A 21,693-nucleotide genomic window follows, 5' to 3' on the forward strand; every position below is an offset into this window, starting at 1 on the left:
TTTAAAAGGTTTTTCCGATGTAAATTCGGTATTTCGCGCGTTCCTTATCCTCGTCCCCTCTTCTTTGCAATTTGTTCATCGGACACCTCTTTGGTCGTGTTTCGGCCATAATTCAAACTTCCCTCTTCATGCTTCTCTCTCCTCCACACACCCTTCATGTCCACGCACACTAACCCCCCAAACCCCACCCTCAAATACTTCTTGTCAGTGATTGGCTGGAGCACTGTTAGTTGTGTTTCGTGGTGCGGGTGAGCCCAGTTTGTTTTTGTTGCCGTTTGTGGAGCCTGTGGTGTCTAGAGAGACAGTGTGTTCAGGGGACAGGCAGCTAGCGGATAGTGAGGGGATGTTTGCTGTATGTGACAAAAAATGTTTTGGCCTAAAAAACGCGTGGCATCGCTTACAGCAACTTTAATTATGAACCTGTAGATAGTAGTTCTCTGGGAGGTATGAAAAAAATTGTAGTTCTTGATTAGCTAATAATGAACTACTACATTCATCTGAGCGCTATTACTTACTAATTTGTTAATCAGAGTTTCTTGTTAGTTAATAGTAGTTACTAGAATGTTAATAATACGTTACTCATTTGTTCCTGTGTAATTATTCATTAATGAAGGAACAGTATTCTAAAGTGTTACCGGAAAAACTTGCTTATACACACAATTCACTGCTGTTTCCAGCTGAAATGAACACTAAATACAGTAAAACACCAACAAATTGTATTCCTTTTGACAGAAATTATGATTACAGGGAAATATTATTTATTAATATAAACGTATTTTCACGCTGTTCCTTACACAATACCATGTTATGAGCTGAAGCACTTTTATCGTAGTGCATGATTTGTAAACTAATCCATTTTGATGTTTGCATCACATAAAAAGCTCAATTTGTGTGGCTTTTTTAACAAAGTAAACTTGCTCAGTAGCTCACCTGATCCAGCAGAATCGCTCGGGTACGAGTCACCATAAAAGAGCTCAAAGAAGCTTTAAAATGGCACGGTTGCTTCAGCAAATGTGTTTTTATCTTATGTGTGTTTATGTACACACCATCGGTTAGGGTTTAGTGTAGGTGCAATGTGATTTTCAAGCGCATTAATCTTGTAACGCCGCTCACTGGACATTTAATTTTTGAACAATCAACATAATAAAAAGTTACAACATTCACATTTATCTGTTTCCGTGAAAATTAAACACGCTTTTGGTGCCACTCATTGGACATTTCACTTTAAAAGTGCACTTTAAAACAATAATTTTACAGAAATGTTTTTGCAATGAGCCTGTGTTGCTTTATTACACGTTTTGCAACATAAAGTTAAGTAACTTGATCAGCAAAATCCAGTACCAGGTTCTAGTGGCCTTTCTTCTTATGTAGGCAAACTATTTGATTTTAAATTGGGACTTGATAATATGGTCATACACTTAGTTCTGCACAGTACTATAGATAACGTACAGGGTTGAAGTGTAATAGCAACATCCTCTGATTTCCCAGGATTCAACACTCGAGGACACGAATCAACAGCCAGAGCTCCTGAACTCAGAGATCGGACACACGGAGATCCAAGTACGTTCCTTCAGTACTGACACTGATAATAATAGACTAATACTCGCTTCCGCTTCCTGGCTCTCATTGGATTCTCATCCGTCTCTGTAGGTTGTAAAGTTGATATTGCGTTCCTCATGGATGGCAGCTGGAGTATCGGGAAACGACGATTCAAGATTCAGAAAGACTTCCTTGTGGAGGTTTCCCAGGCTCTCAATGTGGGCGTAGAAGGAGCCATGATGGGCATCATTCAATACGGGTAATAATGTGTCCCTGTGCCAGAACACAGACAGATCCTGAAGTGAGGGGCTGTCACTGAACCTACAACTAACATGATCCCGTTAGTATTCGCAAAATTACGAATAAAATGTGGTTTTAGCATACATTAATTTCCCCTCAGAATCAGAATAAGAAAGAGCTTTATTACCAATTCTGCTCGCGTACACAAGGCATTTTTCTTGGTAATGAAGCTTCCAGTCCACACAGATAAGTACAACAACAAAACAAATAATATGATTAAAGAATAAAAATATGACCGTCTTAAGACACGGTTAGGTTAAGTCAGAATAGACATACAGTATATGCAGATTATTAACATATTACATGCTTGTTTAGATGAAAGATCCACTGAAAGGTACAATATCATTATACTTTCACTGACTAAAGTGAAAACATATTTACATTACAAGAACATCGAAGATGTGAATGAATCCTAAAGGTGATTGTAGAATATCGAATTTAAAGGGATATTTCACCGCTGGAAAGATGAATGTGTATTTAAATTGGGTCATTTATGTAGTAGAAATGTGAAATTATTTTAGAAGTTGGTGCCTTCTAGACTGAGAAAAGCCAGAAAATGTATTTTTGACTCATGTGGATGAAAGACAACAACTCCCAGAATGCACTTGCTTCGCTGCCCTACGAGGCCCAAGCCACGCCCACCGGTTATAGAGGGCAGTATTGGAAGAAATTATACAGCTAGGCTACTAAAGACTCGAAACTGAAAAGACGCCGTTTTATCGTGAGTCTCCGTGACGAGTATGAAATATAAAGATGGCTGACACTATTTGTACATTCTGTGAGTGAGCTCCCCCTATGGGCGGGTTGAAGACATGCGGAACAGCTCCTCCTACTGGCTGGAGTCTCTCGCCTCTGGACACACGAGCCTCTGATGACGATAAATTAAGATTTTTGCGTCATCAGAGGTTTTTTTCCAGACACACAATACAGAAATCTGTCGTCTCAGGGGGACATGAGGGGGGGAAGCACATCATTCCAAAATACTACCGGGTTTCTACTGATACAAAGCTTAATGCTAATCAGTGAAGTATCCCTTTACTATAAGTATAATTTAATATATATTTATATACACTACTGTTTTTGTTTGTTTATTCTCTTACAGTATAATCACCAAGGATGTGTTTATTTGATCAAATACAGAATACAAAAATACATTGAAAACAGTGAAATATTATTCCAGTGTAAATCAGCTGTTTTCTATGTGAATATACAGTAAAGTGTAATTTATTCCTGTGATCAAAGCTGAATGTTCAGCATCATTACTCCAGTCTTCAGTGTCACATGATCCTTCAGAAATCATTCTAATATGATGATTTGATGATCAAGAAACATTTATGATTATTATCAGTGTTGAAAACAGTCGAGCTGCTTCATATTTCGGTGGAAATTCGGTGGAATTTATTTGAAGTAGAATTTTTTGCAACATTATAAGTGTCTTTACTGTAACTTTTGAACACTTTAACATTAATCTCTTCTTTTATTTTAAACCTGACTGATCCCAAACTAGCTTGATTTGTTTTGAGTATAATGAATCATTTATTGAAGTCAGCGGTTCTTTGAGTTTCAGTTCTGACCAGTAATCAGGAGATTTGCAGATTTGTACATCTCTAAATGAACTTACATGCTGTCATACACAAATGTACCAAAATATAACTGGCATGACGAATCATAAGCATTTAATTTCTGCTCCAGGGATGATGCAGTCACAGAATTCAGTCTGAAACAGTTCTCCAGCTCCAGTGACGTGAAACCAGCCATCAGTAAGATCGTCCAGAAGGGAGGTCTGTCACATGTAGGTGAGTGAACAACACTGAGCCGTTCTGAGCTGGAGTTATCACGTGGTTTCACATCTCAGTTCCAAATAAGATCTAAATCTGAGCTGGGAACAGTGGTGAAATTACAGGGCTGGTGCCACTCTGTGGTGTTTCTGTGTAAGCTGACCAAATGCCTGAGGTTTATCCAACCTAGAGATTTGGTTGTATGGTTTGTGTTATAGATAGTGTCTCACTTTAATAAAACAGATGAATCCTGTAAAACAGCAGCTGCCTGTAAAGTCAAAGATAGCCTGAGGACACAGCATTATCTGCTTTGAAGAATCTGTTTGGATGATGTTTAATCAGAGCCGTAGCCCTTCATCTTCTCTATATGATTTACACAAACACACTTGTTTGGACTCTGAAACCCCTGAGGACTGCAGTGGCCATGATAACTCTCTGGACACTTGAAGCACACACAATGTATGAATTTTAGATGACAAAATGTCAACGCTAGTGTCGTGTGTTGTTAAGAAATATGGCGTTAATATTCAACACATATTAAATGTTTGTTGTTGTTGTTTTTGTTTGAATTGAAATTGAAATCCTGGACTCCTGGAATCCGAGCGAAACGCTTCTGGAACAAGAACAAATGTGGGCGGGGCTTGATTGTGTCTGTGTGGAATTGATTGGATGGTTGTGGTTTTCTATTGGCTGATCTCATGTGAGTGACAGGTTGCCCCGCCCACATCATCAGAGAAGAGAAGAGATGCTGCAAGAGGAAGTTATTCTGATTCAAGATTACCAGGAACATGAATTTAAAACGCAAATAAATCATTTAGAATAAACACTGCAATATTCCATAAAACACAAGATTTGTCCATTTGGATTTCATGGTGACTTTAATGCAGCATGTTTAGGTGTGCTTGACGTGCCTCGATACTTTTAAGGTCCACTGAGGGCAGCATTTCTAAAAATATATTTTTTTAAATCCATGAGCTCAAAGTTTGAATATTCAATTAAACTTAGCGGAACGAGGTTTTCCTAACAGCTGCATTGATAGTTTCAGCAGTGGCGTGCAACACCCTGCCTTTCCCCGAGTCCTGGAAGCATTTAAGGAAAGCGTTTGAGGGCCGAGACTGGAGGCGAAACAGAGCTGTGATTGAAACACAGAACTGTAGATGTTTTGTGCTGACTCTGGCTCTGTGCTCTTTAAGGGAAGGCCCTCTCCTACATCAACAAGCACTTCTTCAGCGACGCTAATGGGAACCGAGGCGGGGCGCCCAACGTGGCGGTGGTGCTGGTGGACGGCTGGCCCACTGACCGGGTGGAGGAGGCCTCGAGGCTCGCTCGAGAGTCCGGCATCAACATCTTCTTCGTCACCATCGAGGGCCCCGACGAGAATGAGAAACAGAACGTGGTGGAGCCCAACTTTGTTGACAAGGTATTAATATCGAGAGAGGTGGGGTGTCCGATTTCAGTGTGTGTCAGTGCCGTGAGAAATGAACACCGTTATCCCTCTGGTAGTGTTCATTTAGGGTTAGGGCTAGCTAGTATTGTATTGTTCATGGTCAAAGACCAGAGAACATCATTTTATTTTCATTAAATGAATGTACTATATTTCAAATCAACATTCTTTCTTTAATATTTGAAGAGTTCAGATGCAAAAGCCTCTAAGTGCCATCTGAAATTTTCTTCTAGAATGATCATTTTTATCAAGCTTGTATATTTAAGTATAGTAATTTCACTTACATGACAATTAATAGGTAATTTGCATTGCCATGTAAGTGAAATTACTGAACTTAAATATACGAGCTTGATAAAAAGGATCATTCTGGAAGAAAATTTCAGATGGCATGTATTTCATGTTACTAAGCGATAAAATAAAAAAGGTCTAAATTATGGACCATTTATTTCTATTTAAAAATGTTAAATTATGAGAAAAAACACATTTGATACTTATACTCGGCAATGGTGTCAACTTATGAATTTGCACATGGTTTGTCTTAAAGCATATTAAAAGACACACCACACAGACACATACACTACATTAAAAGCTGGATTTTCACCACAGGGGGAATTTAAGTTAGAAATGGAGCAAAAGTATTTAAAATCCATTGAATGGAGGCAGATTGGTATGGAAGCCACAGAATAAAAAAAATAAAAGGGTAATTGCGACTTTATACTTTTATAACTCAGAATTGAGAATTTATATTTCCCAATTCTGAGAAAAAAGACATGACATGAAATCCCAATTGCAAGTTATAAAGTCCAAATTGTGAGATATAAAGTTGCAATAACCTTTTATTTTTTATTCTGTGGCGGAAACAAGATTCATCTGGTGGATAGAAATAAAGAAAATATTCTGTAAAAGGCCTTTTACGCTGCCGCTTTAAATACTTGAGCTCGTATTTATTGTCATAGTTGTGATGCGGACTCTGCTATTGTATTTAGAATGATTTTTAAACTATATCATTATGTTATCGTCCTTGAATGCGAATAGGCCTTAATGCCATGATGTCGCCACTGGATGTCTATAAATACATACAGGGCAAGTGTACAATACAAGTGGCACTATTTTTTACGACCTTTTAGCCTTTATGAATCATGTCCATGATTTGTTTTTGTGTTTACATAGCAAGTGCCACAAAAGTCATCAAGTTTCGTACCATTCCAGAATTTTTGTTCTGAAATTGCTGAACAAAACCAGAGTGTTAAGCAACACTTTCCTGTTTTGTGCTGCAGGCTGTGTGCAGAACCAACGGCTTCTACTCGCTCCCGATCACGAGCTGGTTCGCTCTGCGTAAAGCCGTCCAGCCTCTGGTGAAGCGTGTGTGTGACACCGACCGGCTGATGTGCAGCAAGACCTGCCTGAACGCCAACGACATCGCCTTCGTCATCGACGGCTCCAGCAGCGTGGGGACCGGGAACTTCCGCACCGTGCTCCAGTTCGTCGCCAACGTCACGCGGGAGTTCGAGATCTCGGACACGGACACGCGTGTAGGAATCGTACAGTACACGTATGAGCAGAGGCTGGAGTTCGCTTTCGGACAGCACAACAACAAAGCCGACTTGCTGAACGCTATCAAGCGCATAAACTACTGGAGCGGAGGAACCAGTACGGGAGCCGCCATCACGTACGCCGCGGACCAGCTCTTCAGCAAATCCAAACCCAACAAGCGTAAGATCATGATTGTCATCACGGACGGACGCTCCTACGATGACGTGAGGGCCCCGGCGCTGGCGGTACATCGGAAAGGTGAGTGCAGCGAAACACCTAACGTGAGCTAGGACGCAGTAGGTTGACATCATTATCAAGTTTATAGACCAAAAAGGTGCAGAAAGCGATTTCTGATAAACGCTGTTGATATTTGAAATTACCAAAACAAACAACCCAGACACAACAGGACCACACCCCTATCTGTCATAGCTCCGCCTCCACATTCAGCTATTCGCTATGATACACAGGAAGCGGAATCTGCTGTGCCCGCTGCCCGAGAGTATGATGTCATCCATAAGGGGAAACAATTTGTGTTACTATGATAATACAGGTCGAATGTCTAATTGTTGTTTAGCTTTGATTGCAAATTCATCCCTTCCATCCAAAAAACAAACACTGTTTTATTTTACATTACTTGAAACGTGAGGTGGAGGAGGTTTAGAGGCTAGTTCCAGTCTTATAATAATAATAATAATAATAATGCAAATGAACAAACAAGCGTAGATGACACGCAAGTATATTTTCAAGCAAAAGACAGCATATCTTAGTTCTGTAAAACACTGCAAAAACAACGTTACTCACGTATCGAGAAGAAATAAAGCAACCTCGGTGTCCATTTTCAGGCCTTCCAGCTCCTTTAGGTCTCTGCAGCACTGGAAATCAAAAGATGCAAAAGAGAACTCAATTGGGAACTGTTGCGCTGTCTATTCACATGACGGGTGTGTGAGCCAGAGCACCAGTACTCGACTGAATTCTCTTTTGCGTCTGATCGCGCTTCAATGTTTAAAAAGCCCTTGAATGAATGATTGGCTGATCATAGGAAAGGCCTACATTCAAACCATCCTCGGTCAGATGCCCTCTCTCACTTTGCGGAGCTGGTCCAAAGGACTCCAGGAAAACAACAGGTGCTTCGTTAAATATTTGTAATGCTTTAAGCAGAAACAATTTATCACAAAAATGAACACGTTCTTTCTGAATTGCACGCAGGCAGCGGACGGGCGCGGTGTGGTGAAAACCATGCTTAAGCCTAACCAGGGCTTGACATTAACACCCGCACACCCGCCAGATGCTTGTGTATTTCAGCAGTGGTGTGTAATACAGTCACTCCTACTAGACACTTCGGCGGGTTGAATTTTATATATAACATATACATTTTTCAATTGTAGTCTTTTAAAAAGTCATCTCAAATAATAAGTGCAATGAAGTGTTGTCAAAAATATTGATTTTTCTATACATTTTGATACTGAAAGATCTGAAACGTTTCAATACTCATTTTCCGCAGAATAGACACACTACACCAGTGTCTCTTTCTCTCTCAAAGTTTGTGCGCATAAAGCCGCCTCTCAGTACTAAATTGAGTTCTTTTTCTCAGCTTATTGCGCTTAAACAGTCACACAAAATAATGTCAAAATGCCGGCCTTGGCGAGTATTCACGTAAACACAGTCAGTTCCCTTTCAAAAGCTACAACCGATGCTGCGCTGCTTAGCGCATTGGGAACGTCTTTAATCGTGACCAGCTGTGAATATTGTGTGTTACACGTCAATAGAATTGACCCGGAGGTATTATAGCCTTGGTCGGTGACCTATAAATAGATGAGCCACAGCTGCATCGTCAGGTCTTTTGTCTTCAGAGGCCTTTCTGTGCATGTGTGCAAACATCTCTCTCTCTATCTGCTACAGATTTTTTGTTAGGAGTTAGATTCCAACTGGCAGTGTGCAGATTTTTTCTCTTTCTCATCTCGGATAAAAAATAAAAAAACAATGAAAAGAGTTAAATCAAAGAAAAAGATATGAGTTAACAACAGAGTAAGCGCTGTGTCCCTCCATGTTCTCGTCCTATGTCAGAACTGGATACACACGATTACGGTTTTGTTTGTTTGGGGGAGGAGCTCTTGCGTTGGAGCAGGGCGAGTGCGAGCATTGTGAGCCTTAGCTACTTCCAGACCGCACCCATATTACCATCGTGGGGCTCCCGCATGGATCTGGCAGACGAGCAAGAGACGGGTCCGTCCCTATCGCTTGCTCGATCACCAGATCCACACGTCCCCTTGCGTGATCTCGAAGCGTGCTCCGTTGCTTCTTCAGTTCATGCGGGGGACGATGACGAATCTCTTGGGTCTGCGGACCATGAGCAGCCTACCTCTGAGCATTCTTCTCACAATGATAAATCCACAGATCCAGTCAACTGCCAGATTGCTTCAGTTCTGGACTTCATGCAGGAAAAGTTGTCGACAGGCATATGCACTCTGAGGGTTTATGTGGCCGCTCTTTCGGCTTGCCACGCCTTGGCTGATGGAGCACCACACGGGAAACATCCTCTGCTTGCTTGCTTCATTCGTGGGGCCAGACAACTCAGGCCGCCTTTAAGAACCAAGATCCAAGAACTCTGATTGAGACCCCCTTTGAACCTCTAGAGTCAGCGTCTGACAAACTTCTGACCCTAAAGATGTTTTTTCTTATGGCTATAACTTCTTATATGCAGGATATGCAGGCTCTCTCGATTTCGTCATCCTGCTTTGACTTTGCCCCAGGAATGGTGAAAGTGATTTTTCATCCTCATCCTGACTACCTGCCTAAGGTTCCATTCTCGACCGTACATCGGGTCACCCTTGAGGCCTTCTGCCCCCCAGCCGTTCACAACACCAGAGTAGGAGAGATCTCACAGACTGTGTCCAGTCCGTGCTATTCAGGCCTACGTCCACCGCACTAGCCAGTGGCGTAAGTCAGAGCAACTGTTCGTCTGTTATGGGGGCCGTAACGGGGGGCGGCCGCCACCAAGCAGACCATGTCACATTGGGTCAGGGATGCTTTTGCTTTTGCCTATGAGGCGCGCGGTCAAGCTTCGCCAATGGGTCTAAGGGCTCACTCCACCAGAGGGGTCGCCCTTTTCAAATGCTCTGGCAAGGGGTGCCCCCTTACAACTTGGTTGTGATGCGGCAGGCTGGTCCTCTCTGCACACATTCATAAGATTTTATAGTTTGGATGTTCATGCTACTCTGAGCTCTCACGTCCTTGAGTCACACATCACATCACAAGCTAATGTCTGAGGCCTTCTTGCGTTCTTGTGTGCACATCTACACAACCGTAAGGGGTCCAGACACCTCCAAGCACGGCGCCGTGGGTTTTCCAGTTCCCAATGCGTTAAGCAGCGCAGCATCGATTATAGCTTTTGAAAGGGAACGACCCGGGTTACTTGACTGTAACCCTGTTCCCTGAAAAAGCGGAACGAGATGCTGCGCTGCATTGCCGTGCTGAAGATGTCCCAGGACTGCTCTTCAGACAAAATATCCTGACGATGCAGCTGTGGCTCATCTATTTATAGCCTTGTGTCACGGAAGCGCGCTGGTGACGTCACTGCCCGAGGCTATAATACCTCCGGGTCAATTCTATTGATGTGTTACACACAATATTCACAGCTGGTCACGATTAAAGATGTTCCCAATCAGCATCTCGTTCCGCTTTTTCAGGGAACAGGGTTACAGTCAAGTAACCTGGGTCGTTCTGTTTTAAGTGAACGTAAACAGTTGAGAAAAGAAACGCATGTGTAACAGTATAATGGATTTGTGCGTCATGTCCTAAAGTGAGAGCAGCCTAATATACCTGCTGCCAAATTATGAGATAATAATAAAAATATATATATGGCAGTTTTTCCCCATGGTATCGATGTCAAAATTGTGGCGAGTGAAAATGCTAAGTGGCTAGTAACTTTGGAAAACCACTAGCCACAGTGGCTGGTGAGCAAAAGAGTTAGTCAAGCCCTGAGTCTAACATCTGACTGATTTTTGGGAATGTTGTACCAGGACCAGCCAAGGATGTAGATCTAGAATCACATTAAACGTCATAATTCACAAGGCAAGGCAAGGCAAGGCAAGTTTATTTATATAGCACATTTCATACACAATGGCAATTCAAAGTGCTTTACATAGAAGAAATAAAAATAATAAAAATAATTAAGAATAATTTAAACAGTTTAGAAAAATAAAATACAGTACTTTAAAAAAAAGCATATTATTATAGATATTTCCTTCAAAAGTATTCCCTTAAGACTTAAATCTTTCAACCTTCTTTTAACCTTCAATCTTCTTACGACTTCCATCTATCAACTTTCCTTTAACTTTCTTTTCTCCCTCATTGACTCGCACGTTATTTTCTCTTTCTTTAGGACTGCGTTCACATTCTTTCTCAGACGAAAACTTTAATATCGTCATTTAACTACTATCAAACCCACATTAATACACGTCACTTTCACATTATCACTTTCTTTTACACCTTCTGAGTGTGCATTTACAGTTTCGGGCTAAATGCCCTGCTTTTGAAAGGAAAACAAACAGTCGGACGAACAGCGGCACAGTGCTCATTCAGTAAATGCATAGCTAAACAGAAGTGTTTTGAGTCTGGATTTGAATGTGACCACTGTAGGAGCACATCTGATCTCTTCTGAAAGCTGGTTCCAGCTGTGGCTGGCATAATAGCTAAAAGCAGACTCGCCATGCTTAGAGTGAACCCTTGGTATTTCTAGCTGATATGATCCTAATAATCTGAGTGATCTGTTGGGTTTATATTCAGTGAGCATATCTGCAATGTATTGAGGTCCTAGGCCATTGAATGATTTATATACCAGTAATAATACCTTAAAATCAATCCTAAATCTAACTGGGAGCCAGTGTAAAGACCTGAGGACTGGTGTGATATGTTCATATTTTCTGGTTCTGCTCAGAATCCTGGCGGCAGCGTTCTGTATGAGCTGCAACTGTCTTATGGTCTTTTTGGGAAGGCCAGTGAGGAGTCCATTACAATAATCCACCCTGCTGGTGATGAAAGCATGCACAAGTTTCTCTAAGTCTTGTCTGGAAACAAAGCATCTAATTCTTGCAATATTTTTCAGATGATAGTATGCTGATTTAGTTATTGCTTTGACATGACTACTGAAACTAAGGTCTGACTCTAGTGTCACACCAAGATTCCTGACTTGATTTTTAGTTGTTTGACCCCTAGTGTGAAGGTATGCGTTCACCTTGAGAACTTCATCTTTGTTTCCAAACGTAATGACTTCAGTTTTGTCTTTGTTTAACTGAAGAAAGTTTTGACACATCCAACTGTTGACTTCATCAATGCATTGGCACAGGGAGTCAATGGGGCTGTAATCCTTAGGCGATAGGGCTAAGTACAGCTGTGTGTCGTCTGCATAGCTGTGGTAAGCAATTTGGTTCTTTCTCATTATTTGGCTCATTGGGAGCATATACAGGTTGAACAGGAGTGGCGCAAGAATTGAGCCTTGAGGGACTCCGCATGTCATGGATGTCCACTCAGATTTATGGTCTCCTATACTCACATAATAACCTCTCCCATCTAAGTATGACCTGAACCATTTTAGGACTATCCCAGAAAGCCCCACCCAGTTTTCCAGCCTGTCAAGAAGTATGTTGTGATCGACAGTGTCAAATGCAGCACTGAGGTCGAGTAGTACCAGCACTGATAATTTGCCTGAATCAGTATTTAAGCGAATATCGTTTATTATCTTTATGAGCGCTGTCTCTGTGCTGTGGTGCGGTCGGAAACCAGATTGAAAATTGTCAAAGTATCCATTCGAGCTTAAGAATTTGTTCAGCTGGTTGAAGACAACTTTTTCAATGATCTTGCCTATGAAAGGAAGATTCGAGATCGGTCTATAGTTGCTTAATATGGTCTTATCCAGATTGTTCTTTTTCAGGAGGGGCTTGACAACTGCAGTTTTTAGTGAGTTTGGAAAACTCCCAGAGAGAAGTGAAGCATTTACCACTTCTAGAAGATCTGCTTCTAAACTGTTTAACACACTTTTGAAAAAAGATGTGGGAAGTGTGTCAAGGGCACATGTTGATGTTTTAAGGTGCTGTACGGTTTCTTCCAAAATTTTGCCATCAATTTCTTTGAAATCACACAAAGTTACTACTTTCTCAGGTGGTCTGATCTGTCTGACCCCAGCACAACTCAAGGATGTGCTGATCACCTTTCTGATATTATTGATTTTCTCAGAGAAGAAAGAAGCAAACTCACTGCACTTGCTGTTTGAGAGCATTTTACTGGGAATCTGGCTTGGGGGGTTTGTCAGTCTCTCTACAGTAGCAAAAAGAGTGCGTGTGTTGTTTAAATTGCAGTTTATAATATTTGAGAAGAAAGTCTGTCTAGCTTTGCCTAGTTCCATATTGAAAGCATGAAGGCTGTCTTTGTAGATGTTATAATGGACTACAAGTTTTGTCTTCCGCCACATGCGCTCTGCTTTTCTGCATTGTCTTTTCATATTTTGCACTGCTGTTGAGTTTCTCCAAGGTGCTTTTAGTCTGCCACTCTTCTTCCTGACTTTCACAGGAGCAATATCATCAATTGCACTTTTAACTTTTGAGTTAAAAGAATCAAGGAGAAAATCAACAGAGTCAGCAGATATGCTTGGTGTTAAAGATATAGCCTTCATAAATAGTACACTAGTGTTCTCATTTAAGCATCTCTTCTTGACAGACACAGATCTAGCTTCAATGGCAGGAGAGATCAATATATCAAAGAAAATACAGAAATGATCAGACAGTGCTACATCCTTTATAACAATCGATGAAATGTTTAGACCCTTACTGATAAGTAAATCTAGAGTATGTCCGCGATTGTGTGTGGGTCCATGTACATGCTGAGTCAGATCAAAAGTTTTTAAAACAGTTTTGATTTCTTTTGCCATATTGGTTTCTGCATTATCTATGTGAATGTTAAAATCTCCAGCAATGGCAAAACAGTCAAGCTCTGAGGTAATTGTTGATAACAGTTCTGTAAATTCCTCAGCAAAGGCTGGAGAGTATTTTGGAGGCCTGTAAATAATGATGAGTAAAATGCGTGGAGCACCTTTTAACACAATACCCAGATATTCAAAAGACGTGTAATTTCCAAATAATATTTGCTTACATTGATAGATATCTTTAAAAAGAGCAGCTAGACCCCCACCTCTCTTAACAGCTCTGCAGACACTCCTGAAAGTAAAGTTAGGAGGGGATGTTTCATTGAGGATTGTTGCACTGCAGCTGTCTTCTAGCCAGGTTTCATTTATGGCTCGTTTCCACTGAGCAGTACAGTACGGTACGGTACAGTACGGTACGGTTCGGGTCTGTTAACCATGATCTGGCTAGCGTTTCCACTGCCAACAGTACCCTTACTTGATAGGCGTGGTGTTTCGATCGACGTCATTTTCGCGCGAAGAAGAACATAGTAAACTACAATGGATGACATATACAGCAGATCTTGTTCTTGCTCCTCGACATGTTTGTCACAAGAAGACAAGCGCCGACATTAGGCTTTTCTCAATATTAAGTACGCAAAGTTTGTACTTGCCATGTGCGACTCCTACATGCAAATGGTACAGCGTTCTTAAAAGCGTCACTCAGCTCGCGATCTGCTACTCCGGTTATATCTGTTACTATGTACATTTTAAGCATCAATAAAACGAAATATGTTATAAAACACTACTCTGCCTCTTTTCATTTTCATTTAAATAAATTAAACATTATAGGGACACAAATGTGGTTCATGCGCAACGCATATTGATTATTCACTGCACGTTATACGTTATTCTATTTATAACAAAACGAAATTTAAAACACAACCCTAACGTTACCTCTTTTCGTTTAAATAATAAAAAAAATTACACATATTACAGGCAATATATGCATCTGTACAAATGTTGCAATAAACATCAGTGATAATCTTGTAATAAGAAAATGACAAGAAACCATATTTCTTTTTGTAAAATTTCAGTTTTATCAATAATAGCCAATATAAAAGTTTAAGTAAAAGGTACAAGAAGCTATACAATAAGAAATAAAGCAAACAATTCAGTCAAATGTCCAAATGCTACGCTCTAGTCTAACATTACAACAGTAAAGTTAAATACAAATAGCCTATAATATGAAACTAAACTTAGCCCTCAGCCAAAACGATTGACAGGGAACGAATTATATATTCACGAGACCAAAGATCGCCCGTTAGGTCTACACAAGACGAATTATATCTCAAGTTTAACCACTACCATCGGAGTCATCGGCGAACGTCAGAAGACCTAGCCGAGGAAAGCCTCATCCAGCCGGGAAACATGAGCGCCGAGCGCCCGCTGATCGCATGGATCTCACAACCGGGGAAAAACAAATCATCTTTATAAATAAACCACAGATTTGAGCTTTAAACAACTACATTCTCGCCTGAAAAACTCTTAAAATTACATTTCGTGACACAGTAACAGTAGTATTATATTAAACTGTATATTAAAAAATGGCGCTTCTTATGTTGTCATTCCCCTCGTAGCACGCGCAAGTGACGATTCTCTGTCAACCAATCAACGTCCTGCAGTGAGTCTAGCTCCACCTTTTAGTACCGTACCACTGTGCTAGGTACCCCAACGGAAGGGTACCCAAAAAGTGGTACGGTACGGTTCGGCTTTTTGGTACCATTCTCAACTTTTGGCAGTGGAAACGCAAATAAAAGGGTACCGACCCGTACCGTACCGCTCGGTGGAAACGCGCCATTAGAAGCATAAAATCCAGGTTGTTTGTTGTTATTAAGTCATTGACTAGAAGTGATTTATTTTTAAGTGAGCGGATGTTTAAAAGTGCTAACTTAACAGTCTTACTTTTTTTCTCTACACCAATCTTAGTTAGACGTGCAATAGGTACCAGATTAGTTGAGTTTGCTGTACGGCTATTGAAGGCCTTAGACTTTCTATCTTGTAATAGAACAGCAATAGAGAAAGATACAGGCACACTGGGTACCCGCTTGTTCTGTAAACATTTGAGAAAGTTACTGTTATCATAGCGGGAACCCGACACATATCACTGAGAGCTGGTATTCGTTGTTTTTGGTTCACCTCGAGCAGATGGAGGAGGGTGTGGGCCCTGGCGTTGTGGCAGAGGCCGAAGAGCTCTCACAGAAGGAGGGGGAGGGCGACCTCGGCCCGCAGGCTTTGGTGGAAACGGTGCCTGCCGTTTTTTGGTTGATATCTGGGGGCTTGCAGCAAAAGAGTGGGATAGTTTGGTTCCAGCATACACTAGTTCTTCCATTTTCTGTGAGAAGCACAGGAGTGGAGTTGCTGGAGAGAGGGAAAAAGTATCTGGTGAAAGGGGCTGTTGCTCAGGTGTTATCGGAGGCTGTGATATGCTTCCCTGGCTGTTTTTCAGGAAGTCGTCCTTGGGTGCTGAATCTTGGAGCAGTTCTGATATGACTGTCTGTGATGAGCTCTGTGGGCAGGGCTCAGCTGAGATTGTGTCCGTGGGCAGAGGTTGTTGTGGCTCAGTGGTGTTATCATTGTCCTTGTGTGATATGTCAACATCATGTCCATTTTGCTGCTGAAGTGAAGTCCTGTGGTCATTCATACTGTGTCCAGGTGTGTGTGTGCCGTTTAGATTGAGTGTATTGGCACACACTGCAGAAGGATGATTGAGGGAGAAGTAGATATTGTCTTTTAGCACTCTTGAGCCAAGTTTGTTTGGGTGATGGCCATCCTGATGAAACAGTTGTCTCTGTTCACAGGCTGTAGCTAGAACTTTTTGTCCCTGCATTATAAAAGTGCCCATTTTCGAGCATGTATTTGCGGTGTGATGTGATGGAAGCTGAAGTGTTTTCCTCTGCTGTCTCTCTCGCTCCAGGTGTGATCGCGTACTCCATCGGGATCGCCTGGGCAGCGCAGGACGAGCTGGAATACATCGCCACTGACCCGGACAGAGAGCACTCTTTCTTTGTGGATGAGTTTGACAACCTCTACAAGTATGTATCAAAAATTATTCACAACATCTGCAACGAATTCAACTCCCAACCACGTAACTGAACCATTGTGGAATATTACCAACAATCCAAGGAGCAAGTGCATTTCCACACAGTTACAATTACAGTGTTACAGGTTTAGTGCAGTTAGAAGCGGGCAAGATGTTTCCAGCTTTGATATTTTGCTATTTAAACAAAATACAGTGTGGAAATGGTCATTTAACGATGGCAGTGAATGTGTGTTCAGTGACTTTGGATTACAGTGTGACGGGCTTGTATTGGTATGAGAGAAAACACAAGCTTACAGTTTTTGCATAGATTGTTTCAGTTAAAGATTATTTATATTTTACATGCTAAACACAATAATATGAAAAATTACATTATAATAATATCTTTTTTTCATATGGAAAGTTAACTGTCTGCATAAGATAGAAGTGCCAAGCAAAGAAAATGTTTGTTAATTGTAAATGAAAAATCTTTTTAAATGATGTGCTAAACGAATGGGATTTTGCTTATGTTCAGAAGACAGGATTGTTAATGCATGCATGAACTGACTGATGTTACTGTAATGTACAAGATATTTGTCAAGGCACAGAGGTATTGGAGTATTATGACTGTTTCTAAGAGAAGTTACAGAAAATACTAAAAGAAAGGCAACATTCAGAAAGCTCCGGTTGTGTGGTTTGATGACTCATATCCATTCGAACAGATGTTGATCATAGACCTAAAAAGTTTTTTACTTGTCATTTTAAATTCATATATTGAAATTTTTGTATTTGTATATAAAAATGCTTGTATTTTTTTTTTAAGATGACACAATTTGTCCAATATTGTAATGTAATTTTTAATAAAATGATTATTGAAAACCAGCAAATTCATTGATTTGGACTGAAATGTTAAGTGTCTGGGAGAGAATATCTTTAAACTCTGCCAAAATCTTGATAATTATTTTGGGCAATAAATCTGTCAAGCCATAGTATGCAAGCAAATGTGTTTGTTTGTTTCTGTTGTTCTTAACATTGCAGGCCCACATGACGAGTAGATTTATATGCTGAGATTTATTCCAAAGAATAAAGTCAAAATATTAATGTAAATCATGGCCAATATGGTAAGTTAGATGAAGTTCAAAACGTAGGTTCGGGAGGAGCCTAAACATTCAGTCCTGTCAATTATCATTACGAGCACATTGTTTAAGCAGCAGACACCACGTCATCTCATTGACAAATTCTTCCGGCAGCCCTCCTCGGAAGAAATCTTCCCCTCTCAGGTCCCCAGATCCAGAGTCCGCTCCCAAGTCCACTCCAGAGGGTGAAACCCTCGAATCCACTCCAGAGATTGAAACCCTCGAGTGCGTTCTAGTGTGAGAAATTCCTGCTCCAAGGATTACAGCATTGCCAATTCAGTGAGTAAGGGATCTTCCCGAGTCCACTTCAGTGAGTAAAATTCCCAAGTTTGTTCCAGTGTGTGAAATTCCTGAGTCTGCTCCAGACAGTGAAATCCCAGAATCCGTTCCTATGAGAGATATTCCAGAGTCTGCTCCAGTGTTGGCTCCAGCCCCTGACAAGAGTCCAGTGATTGCTCCAGTCCCTGAGTCCACTCAGGAGAGTGCAGCACTGACCATCATGGCTACAGCTATTTTGTGTGTGCTGGCTGCTCACAGGGGTGTAGTTCCACCCAAGAAATTTTGGGGGTGGGAGGGCTACCTGTCACACGGCCATGGAGGCCGTCCCAGAGCTGCCTGCTCTCCCAGACAAGGTCACAGAAGCCTTCTCAGAGCTGCCTGCTCTCCCAGACAAGGCCACTGAAGCCGTCCCAGAGCTGCCTGCTCTCCCAGACAAGGCCACTGAAGCCGTCCCAGAGCTGCCTGCTCTCCCAGACAAGGCCACAGAAGCCGTCCCAGAGCTGCCTGCTCTCCCAGACAAGGCCACAGAAGCCGTCTCAGAGCTGCCTGCTCTCCCAGACAAGGCCACTGAAGCCGTCCCAGAGCTGCCTGCTCTCCCAGACAAGGCCACTGAAGCCGTCTCAGAGCTGCCTGCTCTCCCAGACAAGGCCACTGAAGCCTTCCCAGAGCTGCCTGCTCTCCCAGACAAGGCCACTGAAGCCTTCTCAGAGCTGCCTGCTCTCCCAGACAAGGCCACTGAAGCCGTCTCAGAGCTGCCTGCTCTCCCAGACAAGGCCACTGAAGCCGTCTCAGAGCTGCCTGCTCTCCCAGAAAAGGCCACTGAAGCCTTCTCAGAGCTGCCTGCTCTCCCAGACAAGGCCACAGAAGCCATCTCAGAGCTGCCTGCTCTCCCAGACAAGGCCACTGAAGCCTTATCAGAGCTGCCTGCTCTCCCAGACAAGGCCACAGAAGCCGTCTCAGAGCTGCCTGCTCTCCCAGACAAGGCCACTGAAGCCTTCTCAGAGCTGACTGCTCTCCCAGACAAGGCCACAGAAGCCGTCTCAGAGCTGCCTGCTCTCCCAGACAAGGCCACAGAAGCCGTCTCAGAGCTGCCTGCTCTCCCAGACAAGGCCACTGAAGCCTTCTCAGAGCTGACTGCTCTCCCAGACAAGGCCACTGAAGCCTTCTCAGAGCTGCCTGCTCTCCCAGACAAGGCCATGGAGGCCGTCCCAGAGCTGCCTGCTCTCCCAGACAAGGCCACTGAAGCCGTCCCAAAGCTGCCTGCTCTCCCAGACAAGGCCACAGAAGCCGTCCCAGAGCTGCCTTCTCTCCAGGACAAGGCCACAGAAGCCGTCTCAGAGCTGCCTGCTCTCCCAGACAAGGCCACTGAAGCCTTCCCAGAGCTGCCTGCTCTCCCAGACAAGGCCACTGAAGCCTTCTCAGAGCTGCCTGCTCTCCCAGACAAGGCCACTGAAGCCTTCGGTGGCTGTCCGTAAACTGCTGGAGCCTCCTAGGCTCCCTGAGCTGCCTGCACTTCCCTTGTTTAATAATGAATTTCTGTATCATTTTAAAATGCCATTCATGTTTTTTTTTTATGAAAGTTAAAGTCAATTTTATTTAGTGCTTTCACAATTCACATTGGTTCATTTTAACATGCTATTGAGAATAGAATAGAATAGAACAGAATAGAATGGTTGGGTAACAACTTATACACTGCTTAAGTTAGTTTTATTAAGTCAGTTTCATTTAAAATTCATATTTCTGCAAATAAGCTGTGCTATTGAGAATAGAATAGAATAGAATATTTAGGCAACATCAATTTACCTATATTATTTACAATTCACATTTCTTCAATAAGTTGTGCAATTGACAATAAAATAGAATAGAATAGAACATAACAGAATAGAATAGAATAGAATAGAATAGAATAGAATAGAATAGAATAGAATAGAATAGAATAGTTGGGCAGCATAAAAAGCATGTAAAAGATCAGGCTCTGCTCTCAGGACGTGACAGTCCTCTGGTGGTCTGGAAGCTGAACTGCTCTGACCCTTAGGGATGATATTTGCACATATATTCAGCACATGTTTATGGTTGTACATCCACAGGAGCCCTGTATAATTCATGTAGTAGCATTGATGAAAGATGAATCCAGTGAATACAACAATGAAGGGTTCGTGTATGTTCTTGTCGCAGCCTCGCAGATATAAAGGATATTTGTGAGAAATGCTTGTCATGTCATTGGTGAGAGTACAGAACATCGACCTCTGATGAGCTCCTATGATTATTCCCTTTTTCACATTAATTGTCTGCTAGTTTCCACCTACATTTTACAATAAAAAGCCATGGTATTGTCAAAGGGTAAAGAGATTAATGTCCTGACATTACTCACACTCAAAAACAAACGATTAACTCTTTCATGGTCAAAATAATTAGGGCCCAAGCCCTGAAAGGGCGAAGTATATACATATACTATATATATATACATACATATATACACATATATATATATATATATATATATATATATGTATATATATTCCATCAATGGCGGGAAAAGAGTTAAGAGACCTGAAATAGCAGGGACATCTATAATATCTCAAGATATAGTTACCAATGGACCAACAAATATAGTTACCAAATGTCACTTGTGCAAGATGTTTGGAAATGCAGTATATGAATTCTCACATTACTGTACACTGAGAAGTAATTGTGCTGGGAAAACCGTTGTGTTTGCTGATTGTCATGAAGACAGAATAGATTTGCAGCCTTAGAAAAAGACAGACACAGATGAAGTACAGGCAACAGTTTGATGTGGGTGAAAAGATCCACAAATAACCAAAATCACATCATCATCACCATCATCATCATCATCATCATCATCATCATCATCAACATCATCATCATCCCCAGGATAATGGCTCAAATACTCACAGAAGAAAGATTATGCACGCTGCTTTGCATATCTTTGGTAATATGTGAAGCATGATGTATTTGTGAGTAGTGGATCAAACACTGGGAAAAGGCACTAAACGAGTTTCACATAATACACAAACTTGATCACACGAAGATTGAGTTTGTCTCCTGGAAAGGTTCAGGCTAGTGCATTAGAAGCTGACTGAAGCAACACATCCTGATGAAATTAGACACACAATGGAGTACATGTGATGTTTTTCGTATGGAATTAAAGAATCTCCCATCATCCCATAATCTCGTTTACACACTGTGTATAGCGCCCCCTGGTGGACAACAGTTGTGTTACAATCCTGATGTTCTTGAAAGGGATAGTCATTGTAATTAATTGTTGTTCTAATGCTGTGGCTCTCTTTCTTTTTCTGACTTTTTAACTAAGTAGTTACATGTAAATATGTCATATTTGTCTATCACTGTATTTCTCTAAACGTCAGAAACAAACAACAACAAAAAACACATACAGGTTAATATTATTTCCTAGACTTCGTTAAAAAAATTAATTGCCAGTGTTTTCACAGCTTTTTATTTATGAACAATTATTATTAATTTTAATATATACTTTTATTAAAAAGTAAAATAATCACCATCATTCTCATGTGTATTATATGTGGCAAATTCAGGAGAATCAGATGCGTGTTTGGACCAAATATTTACACCAATGTAGCTGAAATCATTAAGAAAGACAGCAGGGAAGGACAGAGAATGAGAATGAGAGAATTAATGCCATGTAATAAAACATTCTTGACATTATCATACTTCTA

General features: G+C 41.4%; 1 protein-coding gene across 7 annotated transcripts in view; it reads left to right on the forward strand.

The window, feature by feature from the left end:
• The window catches only part of vit (vitrin), a 57,179-nt gene extending 39,610 nt beyond the window's left edge, over nucleotides 1-17,569 (forward strand). For 5 of the 7 annotated variants that reach the window (XM_082153756.1, XM_082153758.1, XM_082153759.1 and 2 more), the window contains 6 exons: nucleotides 1,489-1,560; nucleotides 1,651-1,798; nucleotides 3,532-3,635; nucleotides 4,811-5,037; nucleotides 6,339-6,852; nucleotides 16,464-17,569. In XM_082153756.1, coding sequence (XP_082009882.1) covers nucleotides 1,489-1,560; nucleotides 1,651-1,798; nucleotides 3,532-3,635; nucleotides 4,811-5,037; nucleotides 6,339-6,852; nucleotides 16,464-16,642 — 1,244 coding nt within the window. In that variant the 3' untranslated portion in view covers nucleotides 16,643-17,569. The remainder of the gene's footprint in view (nucleotides 1-1,488; nucleotides 1,561-1,650; nucleotides 1,799-3,531; nucleotides 3,636-4,810; nucleotides 5,038-6,338; nucleotides 6,853-16,463) is intronic. The other 2 variants (XM_082153761.1, XM_082153762.1) reach the window with 1 other exon arrangement.
• The last annotated feature ends 4,124 nt before the right edge of the window (nucleotides 17,570-21,693 follow it).

This window comes from Leuciscus leuciscus, assembly GCF_965113295.1.
Source record: "Leuciscus leuciscus genome assembly, chromosome: 22".
Lineage (NCBI taxonomy): Eukaryota > Metazoa > Chordata > Actinopteri > Cypriniformes > Leuciscidae > Leuciscus > Leuciscus leuciscus.